This window comes from Mesoplodon mirus (assembly GCF_964341445.2).
Source record: "Mesoplodon mirus genome assembly, chromosome: 2".
Lineage (NCBI taxonomy): Eukaryota > Metazoa > Chordata > Mammalia > Artiodactyla > Ziphiidae > Mesoplodon > Mesoplodon mirus.
Window position 1 is genome coordinate 198839975 of NC_138977.1, and position 24875 is coordinate 198864849.

Here is a 24875-nt window from a genome sequence, read left to right on the forward strand (position 1 = left end):
TGCAAGCTACTTGGGAAGTTAAAAAATCATCAAAATAAAGACAAGGAGAAAAGGGAACCTTCTTGCACTGTTGGTGGGAATGTAAATTGATACAGCCACTATGGAGAACGGTATGGAGGTTCCTTAAAAACCTAAAAATAGAACTACCATACGACCCAGCAATCCCACTACTGGGCATATACCCTGAGAAGACCATAATTCAAAAAGAGTCATGTACCACAATGTTCATTGCAGCTCTATTTACAATAGCCAGCACATGGAAGCAACGTAAGTGTCCATCAAGAGATGAATGTATAAAAAAGATGTGGCACATATATACAATGGAATATTACTCAGCCATAAAAAGAAATGAAATTGAGTTATTTGTAGTGAGGTGGATGGACCTAGAGACTGTCATACAGAGTGAAGTAAGTCAGAAAGAGAAAAACAAATACTGTATGCTAACACATATATTTGGAATCTAAAAAAAAAAGGTCATGAAGGACCTAGGGGCAAGATGGGAATAAAGACACAGACCTACTAGAGAATGGGACTTGAAGATATGGGGACGGGGAAGGGTAAGCTGGGACAAAGTGAGAGGGTGGCATGGACATATATACACTACCAAATGTAAAATAGGTATCTAGTGGGAAGCAGCCGCATAGCACAGGGAGATCAGCTTGGTGCTCTGTGACCACCTAGAGGGGTGGGATAGGGAGGGAGGGAGGGAGGGAGGGAGACGCAAGAGGGAAGAGATATGGGGACATATGTATATGTATAGCTGATTCACTTTGTTGTAAAGCAGAAACTAACACACCATTGTTAAGCAATTATACTCCAATAACGATGTTAAAAAAAATAAATAAAGACAAGAGGGGTCCCAAGAAATTTATAAGTAAATAGATTAATTAATTAATTAATAACATGGGGAAAATGATGCTTCCCTACCTTCCTCAAAAGGTTATTCTGAGGATCTGATGAGACTATGCATAGGAACGCAAAAGTTAATTTACCATTTCCATTATCATCTCTGTACTGGACAAATGAACAGAGATAGCAATTCCCCATGGATCTTCAGCAGGAAGTCATGAACAGGGCAGAGCCCAGTGAGATGGTAAGATGACATCAGGGCTCCTTATGAAGGAGGGGCAGGCTCCCCCTCACTTCTGGAGACACCACTTGTCGGCACAGCCAGAGGCAGCAGCAGTCTCTTCCCATGGATCCACTGCACGTGGCCCCCTCAGGCCCTCGGAAGAAGAGACCCAGGCAGGTGGGTGCCTCGATGGCCTCCCCTTCTTATGACATCAAGTTTCAAGATTTGGTCCTCTTCATTTTGGAGAAGAAAATGGGAACGACCCGCAGAACCTTCCTCATGGAACTGGCTCGAAGGAAAGGATTCAGGGTTGAAAATGAGCTCAGGTAAGACATCACGGATTTCAGTTTGTGAATAAGCAGGGCTTCTTTGGAACCCAAGGAACCCGTGTTTTCCTCCACCTACAGAAGAGGTGACTCTCCCACTGGGAGAACGGGTATGAGATTAAAGAACAAATTTGAGGCAATTAGTTAAGGGAAATAAGATGAGTGGGGATTTGGTGCAATTATATTGAAACCAGTTGGCACCAAAAGATAAGGTAATTTTTTTTTTTGGCCTTTCATTATTATGAGATGAGGTATCTAGGGATGACCAACAGAAACCTAGCTGGGAAGTTCAATGATGAAACCATTCGAGTTTGTTCTTGACCAAATTAAACTAAAGCACCACTGAGTTCAATCAAAAACTGTCAGCTGCTTGGAAGCAAAAAGAGTGGTTTGATTGCTTGTCCCTTGAGCTGTGCATCTGACTGTGCTGAGGTGGGTAGTGTCTGTGCTGGGCTACGATGAGTGACTGGCTGGCTCACCATAGGCACCCAAATGTGGCTTTGATCATGCTTTTCTAAGCAGCAGTCTGAGTGGGATTTGTAGAGAGAGGGATGCTGGTTAAAGATTCAGGGGCAGCTCTGTCCAGGGGTGATGGACACCACACTGAGAGTGATGAGCTCAGAGCCCAGACAAGAAGGCAGTTGAAGTAAGCGTGTGGGGCACCTCAACTGGTTCACTAGCAAACCCACTCACATCCCAGCATTGGCCCTGCTCTTTTTCTAACAGTTACGTAAACACTTCACCGGTTTCAAACAAAACAAAATCCAGACACAAATGGTATTAGAACCTTGGCATAAACAGTTCCAAACAGAATTGCCAGAGGGCTTGTAATGAATAAAGAATGATAATTAATGCAATTGATTGTCCAAGGAATAGGTTGACCGCATTTTTTTTTCAGGAAAATCTATAAGAATTCTGTGTGAAAATACATTTTTACTTTGAAGATAGTCTTTGACGTTAAAAAATAAAACTGACAACCATTTCCTGAGGAAGTGTCAGTTTCAAATTGCTAGAGAAACATATGTCAAAAGTCAATAATCAGATATGATAATTTTCACAACACCCATAATTCATATGAAGAGTCAATCTCATAGAAACATCTTATTTATTTATTTTTTACTGAAGTGCCCCATTCAGAAATTCCTGAGTTTCCCATGGTCTCCCTCACCCGATTTCTCTTTACATGGTCTCCTTCCCCCAACTCCTGCCTCTTTTTTCCTTTTTAACCCCTATCTCATTTGGGATATTAAGCTCAAAATCTCATTGAAACATCCCTTCCACAAAATCATAGATGTCATCCAATTGTTGAGTCTGCCTTATTTAACAGACTTACATAAAATATTGGAATCAGGAGGGGAAAAGATGACATAGGTAAGTGGCTAAAAACCGAAATTGAAAAAAAGGAAACTGAAAAAGTAGAAACTAGAAAGAAGCCTTAGCAAATATGGAACTGCTTTTTGTGGTAAAGAAATTTGGCAAGGGCCACACAGGAAGGTGAGAGCCAGATGGTCAAGGCATCACTTACATAGAAAGAAAGCTCTCTGTTGAAATGTCCACACTTCCAGCAAGAGCTGACTAGTTTAGTTACAGGCACAGCTACGAATATGCACACGGTAGCTGAGGCAGGTACTAGGAGAGACGCTGGGAGGCAAGCTTCTTCTTTTGACAAGAGCCCAACAGGCAGCTTTGCTGTGAGGGACTGAGCCCAGCTGCTCAGGCAACAGAGGAAACTGGCGCACGGTGAGCCAACTGCTGCTGTGAGATGACGGTGGCAAAGTTCCCAGGCTGGCTGCTCAGAAGACACATTAAGTACAAATGTGTTTTATGGCACAAAAATAAACCACAAGAAGTAAAAGTCCTAGCTCTCAAACGGAATTTCCATACATAGTTATATAGACTTTAACTGGAAAAGACAATGGAAATTATTGTAGGGGAAAATCTCTAGATAAGAAATCTAGAGACCTCAAATTCTGGCTCTGACTCTTCCCAGCCATGTGATGTGGGGCAAGACCCCCCTCTTCTCTCTGACCTTAGTTTCTTGATAAATAGTCTATCTGATGTGATACCACATGTGATGATGGATGTCAGTATACTTGGATAAATTAAAACAGTTATACAAATGTAAAGTGTGGTTGTTTTCTTGTTACTTAGCTGAATCCATTGACCTTTACAGTAAAACCCTAAGGAGAGGGCTCTCTCTCCACACTCTGAACTAGATCAAATGACATAAATAAATAGAACAAAGAAAGGAAGGAAACCCATCAAATCGTCTATTTTGTAGGGAAAGGAGTAGTAGGGAAAGACTAAGTAGTAGGCGGAGGAGGTCGTAGGGAGACATTATGGCTGCATTTATGCTCTGTGTTTTCCAAATGTTTTTACAATAAACGTATATTTTTAAAATGAAAATAAAGGAAGTTGTTTTTTAAAAGAAAGGATACTTCTCAATAAGAACAGCTAGATCTCTCCTTTTGATATATAGGATTCAGAGAAAGAGGAGCCAAAAAAAAATGTTCTGAAAATAGACAGTAATCTCCATAGTTTCTAACATTCTTTGGCTGCCAGGAGGATTAAATTTGAGGAAAAATCTGATTCCTACCTTACCTGGACCTGAACACACAGCTTAGAAATGGTGTACCTGAATGCATAGAACTATCTGGAACTATTTAAATTTCTAGCATATGTGCACTGTATCTTTATATTTGGATTGGACTTCATTAATATTTGTTATATTGCAAAAGACATGCTATTCCATGTACCATAGGAAGCTGGTTCTTAAAATATAAATCAGGAGAGGTGTCAAGTTCTTTGAGGCATTTGTGCACATTCATTAAAAAGCTTTCTGAATTTATTCCATGGCCAACATCCTAAATTTTAGAGCAGCTTCATAATATTCGAGCTACTCTAGCTGGGACAAGATAGAGAAGGATCAGAATCTAGTGTTTGTCATGTTCTTCTTTTATCCTTGATTCCAGTACTTTGAGCTATTTTAAAACTTTATCGGCATCAACCCTCCTCTATGAACATATTAGCTAAGCCTACCATCTATGTCTTGACCTAAATCATTGATGCTGAAGAAGAAAGAGCTGGGTAGGAAGGGTGGATCTCCATGGTTACATCGCCCAGCAGATTAACATTTGCTGAGTTCCACTGTTCAAGCTGTAGAAACCCATCAGAGGATACTTTTGCCCTTCCTGGACCTGCATAATTTGTCTACAAGGGTACCTTTGGAAGGCATTGTTTTTACTGAAAGCAAAATATACCATCATGGCATCACATATAAAGGGTTCTGTTAGTACCCACTCCGCACAATATGTGCCAGGTTCTGGAGACAAAAAATAGTAGCAGACTTGAACCCTGCAAGCAAAGAGTTTAAAATCAGACAGAGGAGTCAGGAACTGTACCTTTGTTGTCACCTAGCATGAAAAGATAGCATAATGTATTTTCCAAGTATGTACTCGTCTTCCTCTTTTTTTAAAAATTAGCATTTTCCTACCCAACACTTCTAGCCTTCTTGTGTCATTTTGGTTTCCATCCATTCACTATGTAACTTTTGAAATGTGGCTTCTGCCTCACTCATTATCCCAAAACTATTGTCTTCAAAGAATTTCCTGGTAGTCAAATCCATGGTTTTTCACCTGAATGTTGATAAACACTCTTTCTTTGACTAAACTCTAGCGTGGCTTCTAGCAGCTTAAGGCCATGTCCCTAGGATTGTACCCCTGGCCCCGCCTTAAAATGCCTGCTTGAGAAAGCTCAAGATTACCAGGAGAATTTACTATTTGTTCCAGTCAAAACCTGGCAATAGGCAGAAAGACCCCTGAACCCCCTCTTAGAGCAGTTACTTTAGAAACCTTGCCATTATAAACCCTTTCTCTGCCCCTTTGAGATGTAAATCTTCCAACCACCCAGAACTGTCTTCTCAAGGACCTGACAGCAAACATCCAAGGAGATAATTCTCACCCCCCGGTCTCTGCAGGAAGGTAAAGGCCTAACTTCAGTGGGCCCCTTGCTCTAACTTGCACCACTGCCTCTTGTCACAAAGATTCCAGACGTTTTCTCTTCTAAATAAGCAGCAATTAGCAAATCCAGGTGGCCAGGTCACAGGGACCAACCCCCTTAATGCTTCTCTATGCCTTTCCCACACTCCAGCCTTTACAAGGTCTCCTGCCTTCTGTTCCCTCGAAGTTGAGTTCCATTCATGCTGGACCCTCTTCCCTATTGCAATAGTTATTACTGAATAAAATCTATTCTTACTGCTTTCAGTAGTATCCAGCTCTGTTTATCTTTGACAATGTCTGATCACTTCAAATTTGTGGTATCTCAAATCAAAATATTAAATGTCACTGTTTGCAAAATAAACTGAACACCAGACGAAAGAGCTGTTACCTGCTCTAGAAAATACAATGTGGAACTGGTCCATCTCTAGGCCTCTTCTGGGTCCAATTAGCTAAGTAAAACATCTTCATTGGTTTCTCTTTATGGTTTTTTCTCACTCTTTCTCCTCCAACCTTGAATGGCTCCTCCCTGCACCTCTCTGCATCTAAGACCTAAGACCCCTGGAAGCCTTCCTAGAGGAAGAAACTTCCTCCATGGACACAGGTGTGATCCATGGCCTAGGGTTGGGCCCCGGCTCTTCCACTTGGGTTTGCTCCTCATCTCACCCAGTTACCCGTCCCTGACTCCACAAGGGCAAGGGTGTCATCTGGGCCATTGTGTAGACCTCATCTTCATACCCTTGACAATTTTCTTACACAGAGTAGGCTTCAGGAAATATTTGCTCAAAGAATGATTTATCTGGTGAATATAAAGCCAACCAAAGGAACTTATGATTACCAAGAGTAAGTTTTGTCACTAAATTCTTTTTTCTACAATGCACCTGTATTACCTTTGTAATCAGCAAAGTAATGAAGACTTTATTTTTCTGAGTTCAAGAGCATGCAATGTAAAAATTAGTCCTGCTCTGGTCCAAAGTACTTTATATTTCAAAATCTGTTGACTTTAAATTAATGAAAATGTTCATAGTCTCATTTACTGTGGGTCAAAAAATCAAGGCAAGACCCTCTCGGTCTTAAGTATATCAAGGACTGGAAATAGAAACTTGGCTTTACTGGTGCTAGTAAGAGTGTGCGATAAAACCAAATAAAACTATCTTGATTTTGCGGTGTCAGGGATTCTGAAACAGATCAGTTGCTAGGGAAATTGGCAAGAGGATTTTTTTAAACTGTGAATGTCTCTGCTCAACTATAAATAACTATTTAAAGTTATTGTTTACAAAATAAGTCCTATGTCAGATGGCAAGAATTAATAAATTAACAGATACAAACTACTATACATAAAATAGGTAAGCAGCAAGGATTTACTGTATAGCACAGGGAATTATATTCAATATCTTGTAATAATCTATAATAGAATATAATCTGAAAAAAATAACTGAATCACTGCTGTACACCTGAAACTAACACAATACTGTAAATCAGCTATACTTTAATTAAAAAAAAAAAAAAAGAATGCCCTCTCCAGGGAAAGAAAAGAGTTTTAAAGACAAAGAAAAAAGCAGGTGACCATCCATGAGGACTGGAAGAATCAGCTTGGGGTGTCAGTCTGGTTCCTGGCAAAGAAGGATGGCTGCCTCTTTCCTCATGGAGAGCTTTTCTAATTGTTTCAAGAGGCAGGACCAACTGGGGAAAGAAAGACAGAAAGATCAGGAATCCTGGTATCTGAGAAAAAAAATCGGAACTGAGATTTGTGAGTTAATCTTTCAGTTTAGAGCTTTCTGGACATCTGAGGGTCACATTCATGATTCTTATAATATCTTTTACCATATGGATTATTATATACCTAATGTGTTTCTTTTAATTGGAATCATTGTAATTTAGCCCTATCTTAAGGAATAATAATCATAAAAACCATGGGTCTGATATACATAATGTAAACATACAGATTTAATAAACATATAAACTTTTAAAATGTTCAGTTATGTACTCCCTAAAATTATCTCACGTGCCTGCAGAGAAATGAGTACCATGTGGGGAAACATTGTTGTAATTAAGCCGCAAGTGCAGCATGGGGATCAGATCTAAGCTGGGGCAGGTAAAGAGCGATCTTTCTCTATAGCTCCGTTTCACAAGGTGGAGTTCTTGGGCTGTGAGGTGGTTTTGAAATATGGTGGCCCCCACGGAGTGACAGGGACTATTTTCCCTTTCCTTGCATTGGGGGTGGGGTGGGCTGGTGTACCCGATAGGGTACAGCAGAAGTGACACTACGTGGCTTTGGGGGCTAGGTCATAAAAGACCCTGAGGCTTCTGCTGTTCATTGGACCCCAGAGCCTCAGGTAAGAAGTTTGAGTTCCCCCTGGGAGAGACCACTTAAAGGTGCTCAGGTTGATCGATGCTGCTGAGCCCAACCTCCCAGCCACCCTCACCAAGGTGCCAGACATGCAGGCTGTGTGGAACATCAGTACATCCATCAGCTGTATATGGAACAGAAGGATTGCCCAGCTGAGCTGCCTAAATTCCTGATCCACAAAATTGCGAGACGTAACAAAAATGTTCCTTTTCAAAGCCATTACATTTTGGGATTGTTGGTTGTGCACCAACTAGATAACTAGAACTGACTGATTATGTCAGAATCACCAAGGGAGCTTGTCAAAATCCATATTTCTGGGCCCTAGGTGAGATTTACTGAATCTGAATCTCTGGTAATAAGGCTCAGGTATCTGAATTTTAATCCACCTTCCTGTGTGTCTCTAGTAGACACTAGAATTTTAGAAACTTTCCTTTAGAGCTATAGATTAAACAATTCATTCTACTAGTGGGCTCTCTATTGACCATTACTTTAAATCTGGCCATGAGCTGGGCGCCAGGCATGATTATAACCATGCAGATTATAACCAGGCAAATTATAACACTGTCCCTGCCCTTAGGGATGCCAAGGATCAAGTCAAGCACATTTCAGTTCAGCACCAGTTGAAGAAGAGGACCCTGCATGGTTTTCCCTGTGGGAGGCTGAAGGACAAATCCTAGTTCAGGATCCCTGTAATTGGTTCACAGCCTCCCAAACCTAGTCCAAGGCACTATTAATTGGTCATCGCTAAGAAACTAGATGCACTTAAAGAATGGAATCCAATGATATTTCAGGAACAGCCATCTCAGCACTGCCTTGGGGTCTTTAGAAGAGATTGAAGATGCCTGCCTGAGGCTCGCTGCCACCTTTTATCGTAAGAAGAAAGCACAGGTCTTTGGGGCCAAGGCAGAGACTACTTCAGCCCCAATCCCAAGTTGATTTGCCCTTGAAAATGACATTCATGTGTATTTATTCCGTTAAGTGGAAAAATGATGAAAGATGGTTCATGACAGAAAATGGGAAAATATAGAAAAATGCTTAAAACAAACAAAACCTCGCACAGGGGTCTAACCACAGTCTAGCAGAACGTTAAGAGATTGCTCGAGTCATGAACACCTGGGTTTGAATCTTGGCTTCATGTAACCTCTGCAGGTTTGGTTTTCTCATTTGAAATTTTATTGCCCACCTCATAAGACTCTTGGGCGGATTGAGTAAGAATATATCCATGTGTGTGTGTGAGTGTGTGTGCGTGTGTGTGCACGCCTGCGCGTAGTTATTGTTATTCTTGCTGATTGTCTGGAATGTTTCTCTCTAGTCTTTTTCTTTCGGATATACCAGTATTTAATTGTTTGCTGATTGTTTTACAGCACCCTTCCCCCACATCCCCAGGCATTCTGAATGTCTCTGTTAGAGGCAGGGCTGAGTCCAGAGATACCCTAGGTGAGAGATGGTACGGAGGAGCAGGGGGTGGTAAGTGTGGATGGTGAGGGACCTGAATTTGGAAGAGGATCCCTGGGGGTTCCTCCTGAGCACATCTATCTGTCTCCAAAGTTTAGGCAAAATCCAGAGCTCAGGGAGCCTGACAGCCCCTCTGTGACTTCTCCATCCTGGTGTGTAGCCATAGCAGCTGTTCTTTCAGACTTTCTGGGACAGTCCTTATTGTAGCCCATATTATAGTGGACATAAAATATCAAAACATGAATCCTATGTGGCAGCAGCAGGGAGAGGGTGTCTAACAGTGTTATGTAGGAAGTGTTAGTCCACCTCTATTTCTGCGCTTCGGAGGGAATCTTCATCGTGATCATGATGATGGTGGTGGTGGTGATGATGACACTCATCCTGATGGTATTCCTTTTGAGAAAAGGAATAGCTCTCGCCAGAGCCATGGAATTAAGCACAAAGTCACAGAGGGACAGCTCAGTGTGGTCTAGCACACAGGTTTTATTCTATTTTATTGTTTTGGTCGCGCCACACAGAATCTTAGTTCCCCTACCAAGGATCGAACCAGCACCCCATGCAGTGGAAGCATAGAGTCTTAACCATTGGACCACCAAGGAAGTCCCCCAGTACACAGATTTTAGATTAAAACAGACCTCAGATCAAATGTCAGCTCCACCAGTTATTAGCTGGGTGAATTTTTAATGTCTCTCAAAAGCTCTCTTTTCTTATTTTTAGATGGGGATAATCATACTTATCTCATAGTGTTATTGACAATTAAATGAGGTAGTGTATGAAATGTGCCTACCACGGTTCTGGCACATGGTAATATTCAAATATTATTAATCTTTTCAATACTGGAGTCTTCAGGGCAGAGAGAAAACCACTGTATCAGCAAAGCGCTGCCACAACACAGCAGTAAGACACTGGCAACAGAACATACTAGAGGGGGTGACCCTTCTTGGTAATACTATCTGCTAAGGGCTCAGAACAGAAAGTGAACAAATGCTTTATTGTGGTGGTCTGGAACCGAACCTGCAATATCTCTGAGATATGACTGTACTGTGATGATGTCAAAGTTCCTAATGCTGACTTTCAAGCTCTTACTTTGTGGGAACGAGTGACAAACAGTACTGAACTCTGAATAGCACAATGTGAATGTTTGTTTGATTTTTTGTTTTTGTATGTGCTTTATTGTTGTTGTTTTGTTTTGTTTGCTGGTTGCTTAATGAGCAGGGGTTGGAAGTCTAAATCAGAGTGTTCCTTCATATGATATACAGCCTATATTCACAAATATGCTTATATGAATTCAGTAAGAGATGAATGTGATCCTCATCCAATAGGGTGAGCTCAGATATCCCCATGGGGGATGGTGGTACAAGAGTGGATGGTGAGGGGTCTAAATTTGGATGCTGAGCCCCAGAGCTCCTCCTCCGCACACCCTGCTCCCTCTGAGGTTCAGACAAAACCCTATTTATAATAATAAGAATAAATATTATAATAAATAATGTAATAGTAAAATTTCCCTTCAAAGGGCAGAAATATAGAAGGAATAATAATTACTATGTAGTCCTGTTAATTCTTTTGTTGTTCAAGTCTTGACATAAACAATCTTGCAAGAAGTTTACCATAAATAATCTTTGGAATTATATGGATCTGGAATAGGGAAGCAGCTAGCCGTCTTCCCTCATCCCCTGTAAAAGGTTGTTTTACCCTGACTTATTTCTGCCTGGGCCTGCTGCACATCCTGCCATCCAGATGGTCTCAGCTCTGATCTCCAGCCCTCACCTCTCTCCCAGCGCCAGCCTCAGATCCCAACTGTCAGCCAACTTTTTTCATTTGGATCTCCAGCCATCCTTCCAATGCAGCATGCCTGAAATAAACTTCAATTCCACTCCCCCACCCCTTCCCCCAAAGAGATGCAACTTCCTAAATCCCTATTTCTACCAAAAGTGATAATACTTGAGTGTGATAGATATGCTGGAGTCATATTTGAGTTTATTCTCCACACCATCTTTTATAGGCGATGCCAGCTGTCCATCATATGTCTTCTTTGCCTTCCTTTCTAGAGCTATAGGAACCAGAGTGGGGTTAAAGTCATCTTATATCTGGTCCAGTGATTCATCTTCCTAAGTAGCTCCCCACCTTTCCCCAACCCATGACTCCCCTTCAAAATCATTGTGTGTTACAGATTAGTCTTTTAAAATAACATGACAATGCTATCCATGTCCTGCTCATAAAAGCCTTCAGTGTCTCCATAATCCCAGAAAACAAGATCCAACTTCTTCAACCAGGCTTCCAAGACCCTCTGTAATGTGGTACTCAGCCACATCTACAACTACTTCCCAACATGAATGCTTCACTCCAGTACAGGCCATTCTCCTTCCTTTCCTCTGAACGTTTTCTTCCAGGACAACCAAAAGTTCTGCCTACCAGGTACCTTACCCCTCCCATCCACCCAGAGAGGGCACAAATCCTGCTTTTTCACAAAGCCATCCACCTCTCCCAGCCCACACGAAATTCTTTTCCCTCTCTGTGTACCATCTGCAGATCCTGTCCATGTCTTGTGTCTTATCATAACATACTATTAACATAAGCTACTGATGCCCAGAGACTTCTCTTTTCTTCTTCGGTACCCATCACCACCACAAGAAACCTAGGGCTGTGCATATAACAGTGAACCAGAAAATACCCAATGAATCCAAGAGTCAGTCAAGAAAAGGAGAAGGAGAAAGGAGAAGGAGAAAGAAGAAGTCAAGCAAGAGAAGTGGGAAAAAGAAGAGAAAATCTATTTTTTTCTCTTAGATACCTAAGTACGCTATTTGCTCTTATTATTTCCCAGATTCATAGACTATTTGAACTGAAGGAGCCTTAAGAATTATTAGCTCCAATGATATAAGGCTGACTGTGAAGACTTCTTTTTTTTTTTTTTTTTTCCTTTTTGCGGTATGCGGGCCTCTCACTGTTGTGGCCTCTCCCGTTGCGGAGCACAGGCTCCGGACGCGCAGGCCCAGCGGCCATGGCTCACGGGCCCAGCCGCTCCGCGGCATATGGGATCCTCCCAGACCGGGGCACGAACCCGCATCCCCTGCATCGGCAGGCGGACTCTCAACCACTGCGCCACCAGGGAGGCCCAGTTTCCTCATTTTTGAAGTGTGACTAGTATGACATTTACTTGAGGAGCTATGTGAGTATTAAATGAGATAATGTATGGAAAGTACTTGGACAGTGCTGAAACACTGTAAGTGCTCAGTACTTACTAGGGAAAAGATACAGGGTCTTACGTCACAGAGTTGTGCTTTGAAAAACATGTAAAACAATATTTCTCAAAGGCTGGTCACCTCCTATTAATGGGTTGTGAGATCAATTTAATGAGGTGTTATAAGCATATCGACATCTATATCTATCTCTATTTTGGGAGATGATATAAAATGTGTTTCTAACTGTGGGTCACAAATAAGTTTGAAAGGCACTGGGTTAAAGCCCTCTACAAATAAAAAGGAAGTGGCACATCAAAGCCGCAAGCAGAGTGCAAGGTGCTAATTTAAGAACGATTTTATCCTCCATCCTCTCTGACCCTTGGTTTTCCATTGACACCACAGTCTTACTAACGTTTTCTTAATTTTTCTTGCATCTGATATGGAACGTAGACCACTGTTGTTACACTAATTTAAGTAGAATTCCCTTGCATGGAGGTCTAGGTTCTCCGTGCCTATGGTCAGGTCTACTGTGCGTCTTTCTCCATCAGATGGAATGCTCTGAAACGCCTCAGGGAAAGAGGAGAGCTTCTCATTTCAAAAGTCCCTTCAGCTGGTAACTTTGTCTTGCATTCTGCAGTGATTCTGTCACCCACATTGTGGCAGAAAACAACTCTGGTTCAGAGGTTCTTGACTGGCTTCAGGTACAGAACGTAAGTGCCAGCTCACAGCTAGAGCTCCTCGACGTCTCCTGGCTGATACAAAGTATGGGAGCAGGAAAACCGGTGGAGATTACAGGAAAACACCAGCTTGTTGTAAGTGTCACGAATGTGATTTTCATTGCCTTTTGCTTGATGATTAAGAACATGGGCTGTAGAACCAACAGACCTGAGTTAAACCCCAGGTTCTCTGCTTACTCCCTGTGTGACCTTGGGCAAGTCACTTAGCTTTTCTGAGCTTCAGTTTCTTCCTCTACATTATGAGAACAATAGTGCCTGCCTATCTTGTAAGATGGTTATGAGGATTAGAATAACACACATGTAAAGTGCTTAAGAGAGAGCCTGATTTATATATGCACTTAATAAATGGTAGCTATTTTTACAAACAAGTCTATACACAAATATTTCAAAATATTGAAGTCTCGATGTCTAGCAGTCAGAAAAGTAGAAGGTTCTTATTTTTTTTCTTACTGTGATCATTCATAAAGAAAAAAATAAAGTTAAGCTCTTAATTCCACACCCATCACCAACGGACCAAAACTACATAAGTTCACAGAAAAGAAAAATGATATTTAATTGGTAGTTTTTTTTCATGTTATTTTTTCAGATTGCAAAAATAATACATGTTAATTATAGCAAATTCAAATATTAGAGATGCATATAACATAAAATTTGAGCCTCCTATAATTTTATTCTCTTTTCAGAGACAATTACCATCAAACTGCCTTTTTCTTCATACACATCTATTATTATTATTACCACTATTAATTGTTATTTAAAATGGATGCTTATGCATTTGTTTAGGTGAGAACAGACTATTCAGCTACTCCCAACCCAGACTTCCAGAAGACTCCACCACTTGCTGTAAAAAAGATCTCTCAGTACGCGTGTCAGAGAAGAACCACTTTAAACAACTGGAACCACATATTCACGGTAATGGAGATTTACAACAACACCTAGAGCAAACGCAGGGCTTTCTGCTTCTTTCCATGAATCTCCAAATTAAGTTATGAATATTCCTGAAAATCTAGGAATGTTTTTCACACTCTTACCCACTCCCCTAACCTGATCTCTGGTTCCTATTTCTGTCAAGAATGGGTCTCCTTTTGTCATGGAAATAGACAAATATATTCAGAGCACATCCTTTAGAGACACTAGGTTACTATTTATCGGGACTTGTCATTAATGGACGCAACAGTTATCAAAGGCAAATATTCTGAAAAAACAAATATGTACTGTAATTAGTTCATTATATAGTAAGAGCAAATTACATAGAAATAGCAACTGTGCATAAACAGCTTTGCTGGGAAGCCAGAGGACTGAGAGTCAGCAGACCTGGATTCAGCCTCTCTGATATTAACTAGCTGGGGCAAGTCAATTCCTCTCTCTGAGCCTCAGTTTCCTCATCTGCTCAAAAAGGAATTAGCTAGATCATCTCTAAATTCAGCCCTGAAGTTCAATAATTATGTTTCAAATGACCCGAACAAGCCTATAACTGCTTGTCCTCCAGCCTAGAGTCCGTAGTCAGATAGGAAAAAAAATGCATTAGTATATCAAATACAAAACTTCTCCTTTCTAGTCTTCTAGCCCCACGTGTGCAAGGAGCACCAGGAAATTGCAGCTACTGAGCACACTGAGCATCATGCCGCACAGCTGCAGCTGCTTCCTCCTCTGCCAGAAATGCAAACGTGCCCTACCTTAAATAACCCCCTACCTTAAATAACCCTGCTTGTGGGTTTGTGCCACTTATGATTATACCCATTCATTCAACAAGCCTATGCTAAGTGCTGACTATATTCCACGTATGAGATAAGAGATGGGGCTTCCCAGTGATCAAGACAGAATCCTGGCCACAGGCTGATGGGAATGTCAGCAAAGAGGGAAGGATCATGCCAAGTAACAACTAGGAAGGTGCAGTGAGCACAATATCATTTAATAGTTATATCACTCCTGAATATCTAATGGCAGAGAACTCAAAGTTTCCTTACCAAGCACTCTGTGGCCTGTCTTTTCAACTCAATTCCACTCATCCACCAAGGGAGTGGTGCAAAAGTACAGGACACCCAATCCTGATCTTTGAGGAAATAGTCACGAGGTATTCTAATACTTAACAGAGAGCAAGAGGTGTTTGCAAGTGACTGCTGGCTCGGGGGCTAGGGGCTAGGAAACAGACTGTGTTTTGCTCATCTGGTTTTATTCTTCAGGATGCCTTTGAGGTATTGGCTGAAAATTATGAGTTTAAAGAAAATGAAATCTCTGCTCTGGAATTTATGAGAGCAGCTTCTGTACTTAAATCTCTGCCATTCACAATCATCAGTATGAAGGACACAGAAGGAATTCCCTGCCTGGGGAACAAAGTGAAGTGTGTCATAGAGGTAAGGGTGAAAGGTGATTCGTCCCAACTCCTGATAGGTAGGGAAGGAGGGAGGGAGAGAGAGAGATGCAGTTAATGGATTTTCCTGTTAACTATATAGATGTGGTATTCATGATTTATTTTCCTTTTTCTCTAATATAGATTATATAGATATATATATTATATAACATATATATTACATAGATAGATAGATACACATATATATATGTGTAACTCATACTCCAATATTTTCTCTCCTGGAGCTATGTGGGTTCAGCCAGTGGGAAAATAACTCTCTCGTATCTTAATCACAGTGAAAGACTCTAGTGACTTAAAAGCTCAACGGGAGAGGATGCTATGACTTCAAATACAGGCTGTGAGAAGAATCTCACTTCCACTCAGGGGACATTGCTCTCCAGAATGGTGGTGGGTGTGATGGGCAGTGAAGCTGGTTCTGCATCTCTACCTGTGTATTCTAAGAAGAGAGCCAGGGATGGGTAGTTATTTATTTAATGATGTTTAAGGATTCCCTGGTAAGGCAAGTTGGTCATCCAAGAGTAAGTTTCAATATAGTCAAGCTCGAGGTAAATTATTCAAGGGAAATAATCCCAGCTCTATTTAGAAGATGTTGGGTGGCTCTGAGCTAGACATCATAAGGGCTTGAACCCGGATTAGCTTTTCAGTGGGTCCAAAATTAACCAGCTCAGATGAAAAGTCCTCTTGTTTCAGCTAGTTTATATTAATTGAAAAGAAGACTATCTCAAATATTTAGACACACCTTTGTCAGTTAATCTTTTGGTTTGGTGTTCTGTAGATTTGGACCCTAATCATTCTGTACCTTCCTCCTTGAGGATGGTAAAGGGGTCCTTGGAAATATAATAACCTGAGATTTTTCAAGCAGGAAATGTCTTGTTTTCTCCAGATCAGCTAAGGAACTAGCCTGTATACAACAGGTGTATTTCATGAAAAATTAAGCTACTAGATCTGGGGATTGGAAACTCTTAGACTGCAGTTAACATCACTAATGTAATATATTTTTCAACTGTTCGTGCAGGAAATTATTGAAGATGGAGAAAGTTCTGAAGTTAAAGCTGTGTTAAACGATGAACGATATCAGTCCTTCAAAGTACGTGATTTTTATATGTATTTATCAAAAATGGGTTTTCAGTTAATCCTATTACTTGTTCTAAGTGGTTGTATTAGTCAGCTTGGGATACCATAACAAAATGTCGCAGACTGAGTGACTTAAACCACAAATATTTATTTTCTCACAGTTAGAGCCTGGAAATCTGAGATTGGGGTGCCAGCATGGTTGGGCTCTGGTTAGGACTCTCTTCCTGGTTTGCAGACGGCCTCCTTCTCAATGTGTCCTCGCATGACACAGAGAGAGAGCAAACTCTCTGGTGTCTCTTCTTATAAAGGCACTAATCCCATCGTGAGGACCCACCTCATGACCTCATCTAAACCTAATTACCTCCTAAAAGCCCCATCTCCAGATACTATCACACTGGAGGTTAAGATTTCAACGTATGAATTTGGGAGGAGGAGGCACAATTCAGTCCATAGCAGTGGTCTAGGAAGGAGATGCTTAAATAAATATGGGTGCTCGAGCTTATTGCCATGCTATGGTGAGATACAAATGACCTTACCTCTCAAGACTCTGTCACTCCCGGGTACACTAAGACTGTGGGACAAAACAAACCTACTCTTAAAGAACAAACCTGTTCTTTAAGAAACCTGCTCCTCACTGAATCCTTGTCTACTTTGAAGCAGGCTTTGTTACCTCCCAATGTTCCCTACCTTGGAGTTGCAGGGGCCAGAGACTTCCACCTACCAATCCCTTGGGTTCAGAAGTGATGCTCAGGCTAAACTGTGGTCGAGGGCAGAAGGCCAGGCTCAGAGGGCAGACAGACTGGGTGGAGTCTGGGCTCTGACACTTACCAGTTGCGTGATGGTGGAGAATTTATGCAATCTACACGTGCATCCCTCTTTAAATTGTGAGGGTGAATATGCATGAGTGTGTGTAAGACACTCTTGGCAAAGGGTTGGGTACAGATCCCTGTTGTCACGCATTGACAGTGCAGGCAGTCCTTACTGGATATCTGGAAGCCCTCGGCAGTGCCAGAAGCTGGTTCCTCACTTCTGCTTCATTTAGTAATAACATATGTCAGGAAGGGACCCTCCTGAAATAGAAATGCCTCTGAAAAATTACCACTGCCCACCTGCTTGTCATATTCAGGAGGAACTAGGTCAGAGATTTGTTTACATCTTTTCTTAATCGCTTGACCTTGAAAAGTATCATTTCATTGACGTAATGATTGTTTTAGAAACTAAAGGCATGACTTTCCCTTTGTTTCAGCTCTTTACTTCTGTATTTGGAGTGGGATTGAAGACATCTGAGAAATGGTTCAGGATGGGGTTCAGATCTCTGAGTAAAATAAGGTCCGACAAAACCTTGAAGTTCACAAAAATGCAGAAAGCAGGTGAATTGTCTCTCCTAAAAAAATCTCATGTTGTTGCTATGGGCTGGTCAGGTTGTGGTAGGGATCTGTCTGTTGTACTTCATATGTCAACTCCAGTCTTGGTGAGCTGGTCTCTTGTTTGGCCTCTTTTCATGCTATGGCTAAAAGCCCAAGCTTTTGGAATCAGACAGACCTGGATCCAAATCCTGGCTCTGGCACTGTCCAGTCGTGTGATCTTGAGAAAGTTAGTTAAAATCTTTGAGCCTTCGTTACCTCATCTGTAAAAGGGAGGTAACATCGGTACGTAAGTGGGGAACAGATCAGATCTTGCAGGCAAAGCGCTTAGCCTGGTACAGAGCAAATATACCCTGCATGAGGGCTGTTGTCATTCCTTTATCCCGCTGGTTGCACCATTGATCTAGTTCTTACTGAACTGAACCTTCCAGATATTTGGGTCCTGGCTGGGTAAGAGGTATGGGTGAGGGATCCAAGACAGAAAGTTGACCTGGAGGGTTGGGGAGTAAAGAATATTTCAACGAACTAGAGCTGTTGCTTGGTACAAATACGGATCTGCTTTAGAAACTGTAAGACACCAGGACATAGAAGGGAAATGGTGAAAATCTAGACAGGGGTTTATCTCCCCAACCAGGACTCCTTAACCCAGAAGAGTATAGAGACAGGCATCTGAAAGCCTGGCAGGGCCTCACGGAGGTTGAAGGTGGCTTGGTCACGTCTATTTATGGAGGGTCCTGGTATATTTTTTTCAATCAAGAAATGTCAAAAAACAGGGTCAAAAATTGTATGATTTAAATGTTTATTTTTAATATGCAATAGAAATACAATATAACTGGGATTTGAAAGGAAGTCACAGCCACAGTTCTGAGCACTATGGCTTCTGAGTTACAAAGAATGAGGACGTCATCAACATTTTTAATCATATGAAAGTAAGGGAATCTTCTACAAGAGGAGACCAGAAAGAAAAGAAAACAGCTATCTTCTGTTTAAGTGATGAAAAGAAACAAGCAAGAGGAGAGGAAGAAATCAATTCTTGGTGGTTCACATCAATGCTACCATAGAATTCCCCAACTTCATAAAGTTGCTAGCCTCCGAAAAATTGCTAATAAACTTTATAAGATGCCACATAGGAACTAAAAGAGCCTAAGGAAAAAAAAGACCCATATTCATATTCTGGGCTTCTGAAAGTGCACACTTAATAAGCGTGTTGTACACCAGCTCTAGAGATTCCGTAGAAATATATACAAAAGTATTAAAATATACATAAGTATTAAACATGGCTCAGAATGATAGTAAGGGCTGTCAACACATAGAGAGAAAGTGGGAGGCAATGCCATGTTTCCCTTAGATGAAAACCTTTATCAACTGACACCAAATGCTTTTGGGATCCAAGTAGCTCCTAATTCCCCAGCTTTGTAAACTGGATTTTTCTCTTCCTATTTGGGCTCTTCCAGACAGATGAATGAAGCAGTTATTACTCTCTCAATCCATCAGTGATGGCCATCCGACTATTTAATGCTTTTGTTTTATGTAGAACTCAAGGAATGCCTTCCTATCATACTTATAGCTGAAAAACCCAGGCTTTATGTATCCCTTGTAGCAGCGCTACACTGAATGGACTTGTCAATGGGAATAGTTTAGCATTTTGCCAAGGGTAAGCTAACTGAACATGTTGAAAGTACGATCCAGGGGTGAAACCCTGATTCAGTTTTACTTCTAATCATACTTGGTTTTAATTCCCTGAGGCTTGAGGATTCACATGCCACATTGGTTTCTGAAATATAACAGCACACATGTAACACTGTACAGGGTAATAAGTTTCTTGTAATAAGTTCACCTCCCTACCATACCCAAAAGGAAAGCCAATTAAGTTGCTTTCATGGGTGTCAACAAATTATTAAACTATCTCCATGTTTGTTCCTGATACCTGCATATGTCCTTAAAGAAATTGTTGATATCAGCCATGATGAAATTTTTGTATCAAAAAAGAGCCAAGTGGAGCATTGTTGTTCATTTTTTTTCACATTTATACATTATTTGTTTAATTTTATTAAATTGATTTTTTTAAATATGGTAAGAACACAACATGAGATCTACCCTCTTAGCAATTTTTCTTCAATTGGTATCATAATTTATTTACCCATTTCCTGTTGATGGACATTAGAATTATTTCCAGTTTTTGGCTATGAACATTCTTGTACCTGTGGATATATGTCCTCATTTCTCTTGTGCATACACCTAGGAGTGAAATTGCTGGGTCAGAGGCTGAATAGTCTATTGATTTAGCTCTAGCAGACACCCCACCAGCCCTGTGTCAGATACATAAAATGCAAATATCTTCTCCCAGTTGGTAGCGTGTTTCTTCATTGCTTGATAATGTCCTACGATGAATATACGTTCTTATATTCAATGAAATCCAAATTATCAATCTTTTCATTATAGTTAGTGCCCCCACGCCCCTGCTCTGTTTCAGAGATATTTGCTTACCCTCAACACCATAAAGATATTTTCCTGCTTTCCTTCAGAACCCTGATCCTTTTTAACTTTTGCATTGAAGTCTATGATCCACATCACATTTACTAATGAATTTTTGCGTGTGCAATAGAGTACTGTTAATGCAGTGTTGTGTGGAAGGCACAATGACGCACAGCAGATCTCTGCTGAGACTTTGTACCCATTGCACAGCAACCCCCTGAAAGCATTGCTTTTTAAATCAAATGCTCCACACACAAAAATGGCCATATTGCAATAAAAATGTGGCTTTATTTATTTTATTATTTTTTTAGCATCTTTATTGGAGTACAATTGCTTTATAATGGTGTGTTAGCTTTATAACAAAGTGAATCAGCTTTACATATACATATATCCTCATATCCCCTCCCTCTTGCGTCTCCCTCCCACCCTCCCTATCCCACCCCTCTAGGTGGTCACAAAGCACCTAGCTGATCTCCCTGTGCTTGTGACTTTATTTTAAAAAGAGAGAAAGAGAGAGTTTTAAGATTGATATAAAAAACAATAGTGTTCCACAAGCTGTGTGGTTTGGTATTGGGCACAGTTTATAGTTGTATTAGTGTGAACATTACCTTCTCTTGGTCCCGCCAATATGATTCTGTAACTGTCCTTATTTAGAGATAACATGGGAAGTTTGAATTTGAGAATTTTGTGACCGTGATGCTCTAGCCAAATGGCCTTCCTGCCTCCTCCCTCCCATGATCCTGGAGGTGAGAAGGACCAACATGGTGGCTCCACATCTTTCCAGAGAGCAGTGATGGGTGAAACTGCTAGGAGGTAGACTTAAGCTCATGAAAAAAAAGAACTTTTGATGCTCCCCCCCATTTTGTTTTTGGTGAGAACAAGTAGGATCTACTTTCTTAGCAAATTTCAAGTATACCACAGAGTATTGTTAACTATAGTCACCATGCTGTACGTTAGATTTCCAGAACTTATTCATCCCGCGTATCTGAAACTTTGTGCCCCTTGACAAACATCTCTCCACTGCCCCAACCCTCCAGCCCCTAGTAACTGCTATTCTACTCTCTGCTTCTAAGAGACGTTTTTTAGATTCCACATATAAGTGACATCATGCAATACCAGTCTTTCTGTGTCTGATTTATTTCACTTAGCGTAATGCTCCCAGTTCATCCACATTGTTGTGAATGACAAGACTGCCTTCTTTTTTTAAGGCTGAATAATATTCCATTGTATGCTAATTAGCTTAATTGTGGTAACCATTTCACAATGTGTACATATATCAAAACCTCGTGTTGTACACCTTAAATTTATACAATTTTTGTCAATTATACCTCAATAAAGCTGGGAAAAAAATAGAAAGAACTGCCCTCAAAAGACCTTACAGTTAGGAAATGGGCAGCTTCTGGAGGAGCCAAAGCCTCCCATTATTAGAAAGATTCAGGCAGAGTTGGAACGCCTCCCTCTTGTGGGTCGTAGGGAAGAGAGCAGTGCCTTGTATGGAAGGATAGCTAGAAGGCCCTCCGGCTCTATGGATCTCTCCTGCACGCTGCTCCCCTCCCCTCCTCCGCTTTACCCCACTTCTTGGAGGTAAAGCTCCCACCTCCTTTACTCCTCTGCACCACGCCTCCCTCTGTGGGGCTGTGGGGTTAACCGAGTCCTTAGAACAACTCTTCGTCATGACCACTCTGTCCGAGCTTTCGTTTATTCGTGATGGTCAGACAAAGAAGCAATAAGCCAGACCACCAGAGACATTTTCCGACTCTCCTCAGATGCAAATCTACCCTCTTCCTATTCTTTTTTTTTTTTTTTTTTTTTGCTGTACACGGGCCTCTCACTGTTGTGGCCTCTCCCGTTGCGGAGCACAGGCTCCGGACGCACAGGCTCAGCAGCCATGGCTCACGGGCCCAGCTGCTCCACGGTATGTGGGATCCTCCCGGACCAGGGCACGAACCCGCGTCCCCTGCATCGGCAGGCGGACTCTCAACCACTGCGCCACCAGGGAAGCCCTCTTTCTTTTTTTAAATAAATTTACTTATTTATTTATTTTTGGCTGTGTTGGGTCTTCGTTGCTGCTCACAGGCTTTTCTCTAGTTGTGGCGAGCGGGGGCTGCTCTTCGTTGTGGTGCACGGGCTTCCCATTGCAGTGTCTTCTCTTGTTGCGGAGCACGGGCTCTAGGTGCGCGGGCTTCAGTAGTTGTGGCTTGCAGGCTCTAGAGCGCAGGCTCAGTAGTTGTGGCGCTCGGGCTTAGTTGCTCCGCAGCATGTGGGATCTTCCCAGACCAGGGCTCGAACCCGTGTCCCCTGCATTGGCAGGCGGATTCTTAACCACTGCGCCACCAGGGAAGCCCCCCACCTTCCTATTCTTGACTTCAATTCTTTAATTCATCTATAATGGTGCAACCCCAAATCTTCCCACCCCAAATCTTTATGCATTATCTTTTTAAAATAATAGGGCACAGCTTATTGATCAGGAGGGCTGGTTCTTCGATAGGAAGTCTGATTTGAACAGCTTGATTCTAGGATATGAAATATTGCCTCTTCCTTAGTCAGGAAATTTTAAGTCTCTCAGTCAGAAAGCAAAGAGCCATTGTTAACGTGAAAAATTCACAACCAAGAGAATGCAGATCACTTGGTCTCTGTGGAACAGTTTGGCGTTGATGTCTGTGACCACGTTAGCTCTATGTGGGGACGAATCCCCTCTCACTGAGGGCTGGTCACTTCACACGAGACATGTCCCTTTCTCCATTGACCTGTCCAATGGCCTCTCAGGATTCCTCTATTATGAAGACCTTGTCAGCCGTGTGACCAGGGCCGAAGCAGAGGCAGTCGATGTGCTGGTTAAAGAGGCCGTCTGGGCATTTATGCCTGACGCCTTCATCACCATGACGGGAGGATTCCGGAGGTAAATAATGATGACAGCTGCTTTTACCTCCCCTTCTCTAACACCTTCAGTGGCTCCCCGTGCTCAGGAGTTTTGGCACAAAAGGCCTTCAGGGGTCTGGCTCCAGCTTCTCTCTGCAGCCTCATCTCCTGCACCTCATGTTTCACTCCAGCAACCCCAAGTGGCTTGTCATTCTCAGCACACACGGAGCTCTTTCTTGCCTCTGTGACTTTGCTCCATCCCACCTTTCTGCTTGGACTTGTTTTCCTCAACTTATCAGCTGGCTCACTTCTCCTCATCCTTTAAGCTTCAATTCAGATGCCACCTCCCCCAGAAAGCCTTCCTTGACTCCCTCCTCCCCATGCTGGGTGAGGCACCCCTCCTCAGTTCTCCCTGGACAGCTGTCAAGTAATTTGTTTGTATTGTTTGTATGCGTGTTTCCCCACTAAGGTTTGGGAGCTTAGTGCTCAGTGAGAGCCAGTGCGTGGTGCCTGGCACACAGTAGGCACTCAAGAAATATTGGTGGTGTCAATGAGTAAATAAATAAACTCTTCACAGAGATGTGTGCAATTTTTGGATATTGAAGCCCCATTTCAGAAAGAGACTCCTTCCTTCCCACACCCTTCTCCATCTCTCCCCGTGGTCCTCTTACATGGCGGCTGTTGGCTGTGGAGGTGACGGAGAAAGTGGGAAGAAAGATCAAATCCAAGAAAATGCCCTTAGTCTATGTCATAATTCCAAGAACCCTATCTCATATTACGTGAATATAATTCTTGGTTTGCTTATTGTCCAGCTTGTCTCTGCTGTGTGGGAGTGTGTGCATGTGTGGGTGTGGAGAAGAAATAATCTTTGCCATTTTTACCCACATGTACATAATCATATATGTACCGTATATGATTTTTAAATTTTTCTGTGTCATAAATTTATTTTGCAAGGAGGAGAGTTGTGTAACCAAGGATCTTTTGTTTAGAAAATACATCATGAGCATTTTGTGTTGCAAACCTTAAGCATGGGGCATAGAAACACAGGTGACTTTTTAAAATTGAGAGCTAAAAATCTAATTTATTTCAATTTTATACAATTTTTAAAATCAGGCATAAGAAGACTGGGCATGATGTAGATTTTTTAATTACCAGCCCAGGACCAACAGAGAATGAAGAGCAACGACTTTTGCCTAAAGTGATAAACTTATGGGAAAGAAAGGTAAGAAGAAAGATCGTAAGTAGATGTTTGGACACTCAAGAATTATGTTAATACCGTTGAATTTGGCACACTATTGACCTTGTAAATGTGTAATGATCATCTAACTGATTCTCAGTTGTTTGCAACAGCTTACACAGTGCCAGTGACATGCAGTGAGACTTACCTGCTTTGGGTCCTAGAGTCCGGGTTGTGAGCTTGTGTATACACACTCGTCCCATTACCAAAGGGGCCGAGGACAGCTTGTCTCTGTGTTGGATGTGCGGAGGCAACAGAGCCCTAAACAAAATGAACAGCGTGTGCTGAGAAGACCTGGGAGGTGTGAACCAGGGTAGAGCAAGCTTAGCGGGGGGGCTAAGACTAGGATAAAATCAGCCCAAGAGGTGTGGGGGCTGCCTT

The 24875-nt window shown here is 41.8% G+C and overlaps 1 protein-coding gene across 1 annotated transcript in view; it reads left to right on the top strand.

The window, feature by feature from the left end:
- Positions 1-1195: 1195 nt before the first annotated feature.
- Positions 1196-24875, top strand: part of DNTT (DNA nucleotidylexotransferase) — a gene marked incomplete at both ends in the record, with an annotated part of 36107 nt that continues 12427 nt past the window's right edge. Inside the window, 8 exons of the mRNA XM_082611354.1 lie at positions 1196-1398; positions 13015-13189; positions 13898-14026; positions 15298-15468; positions 16501-16572; positions 17806-17929; positions 23165-23297; positions 24371-24479. Coding sequence (XP_082467480.1) covers positions 1196-1398; positions 13015-13189; positions 13898-14026; positions 15298-15468; positions 16501-16572; positions 17806-17929; positions 23165-23297; positions 24371-24479 — 1116 coding nt within the window. The remainder of the gene's footprint in view (positions 1399-13014; positions 13190-13897; positions 14027-15297; positions 15469-16500; positions 16573-17805; positions 17930-23164; positions 23298-24370; positions 24480-24875) is intronic.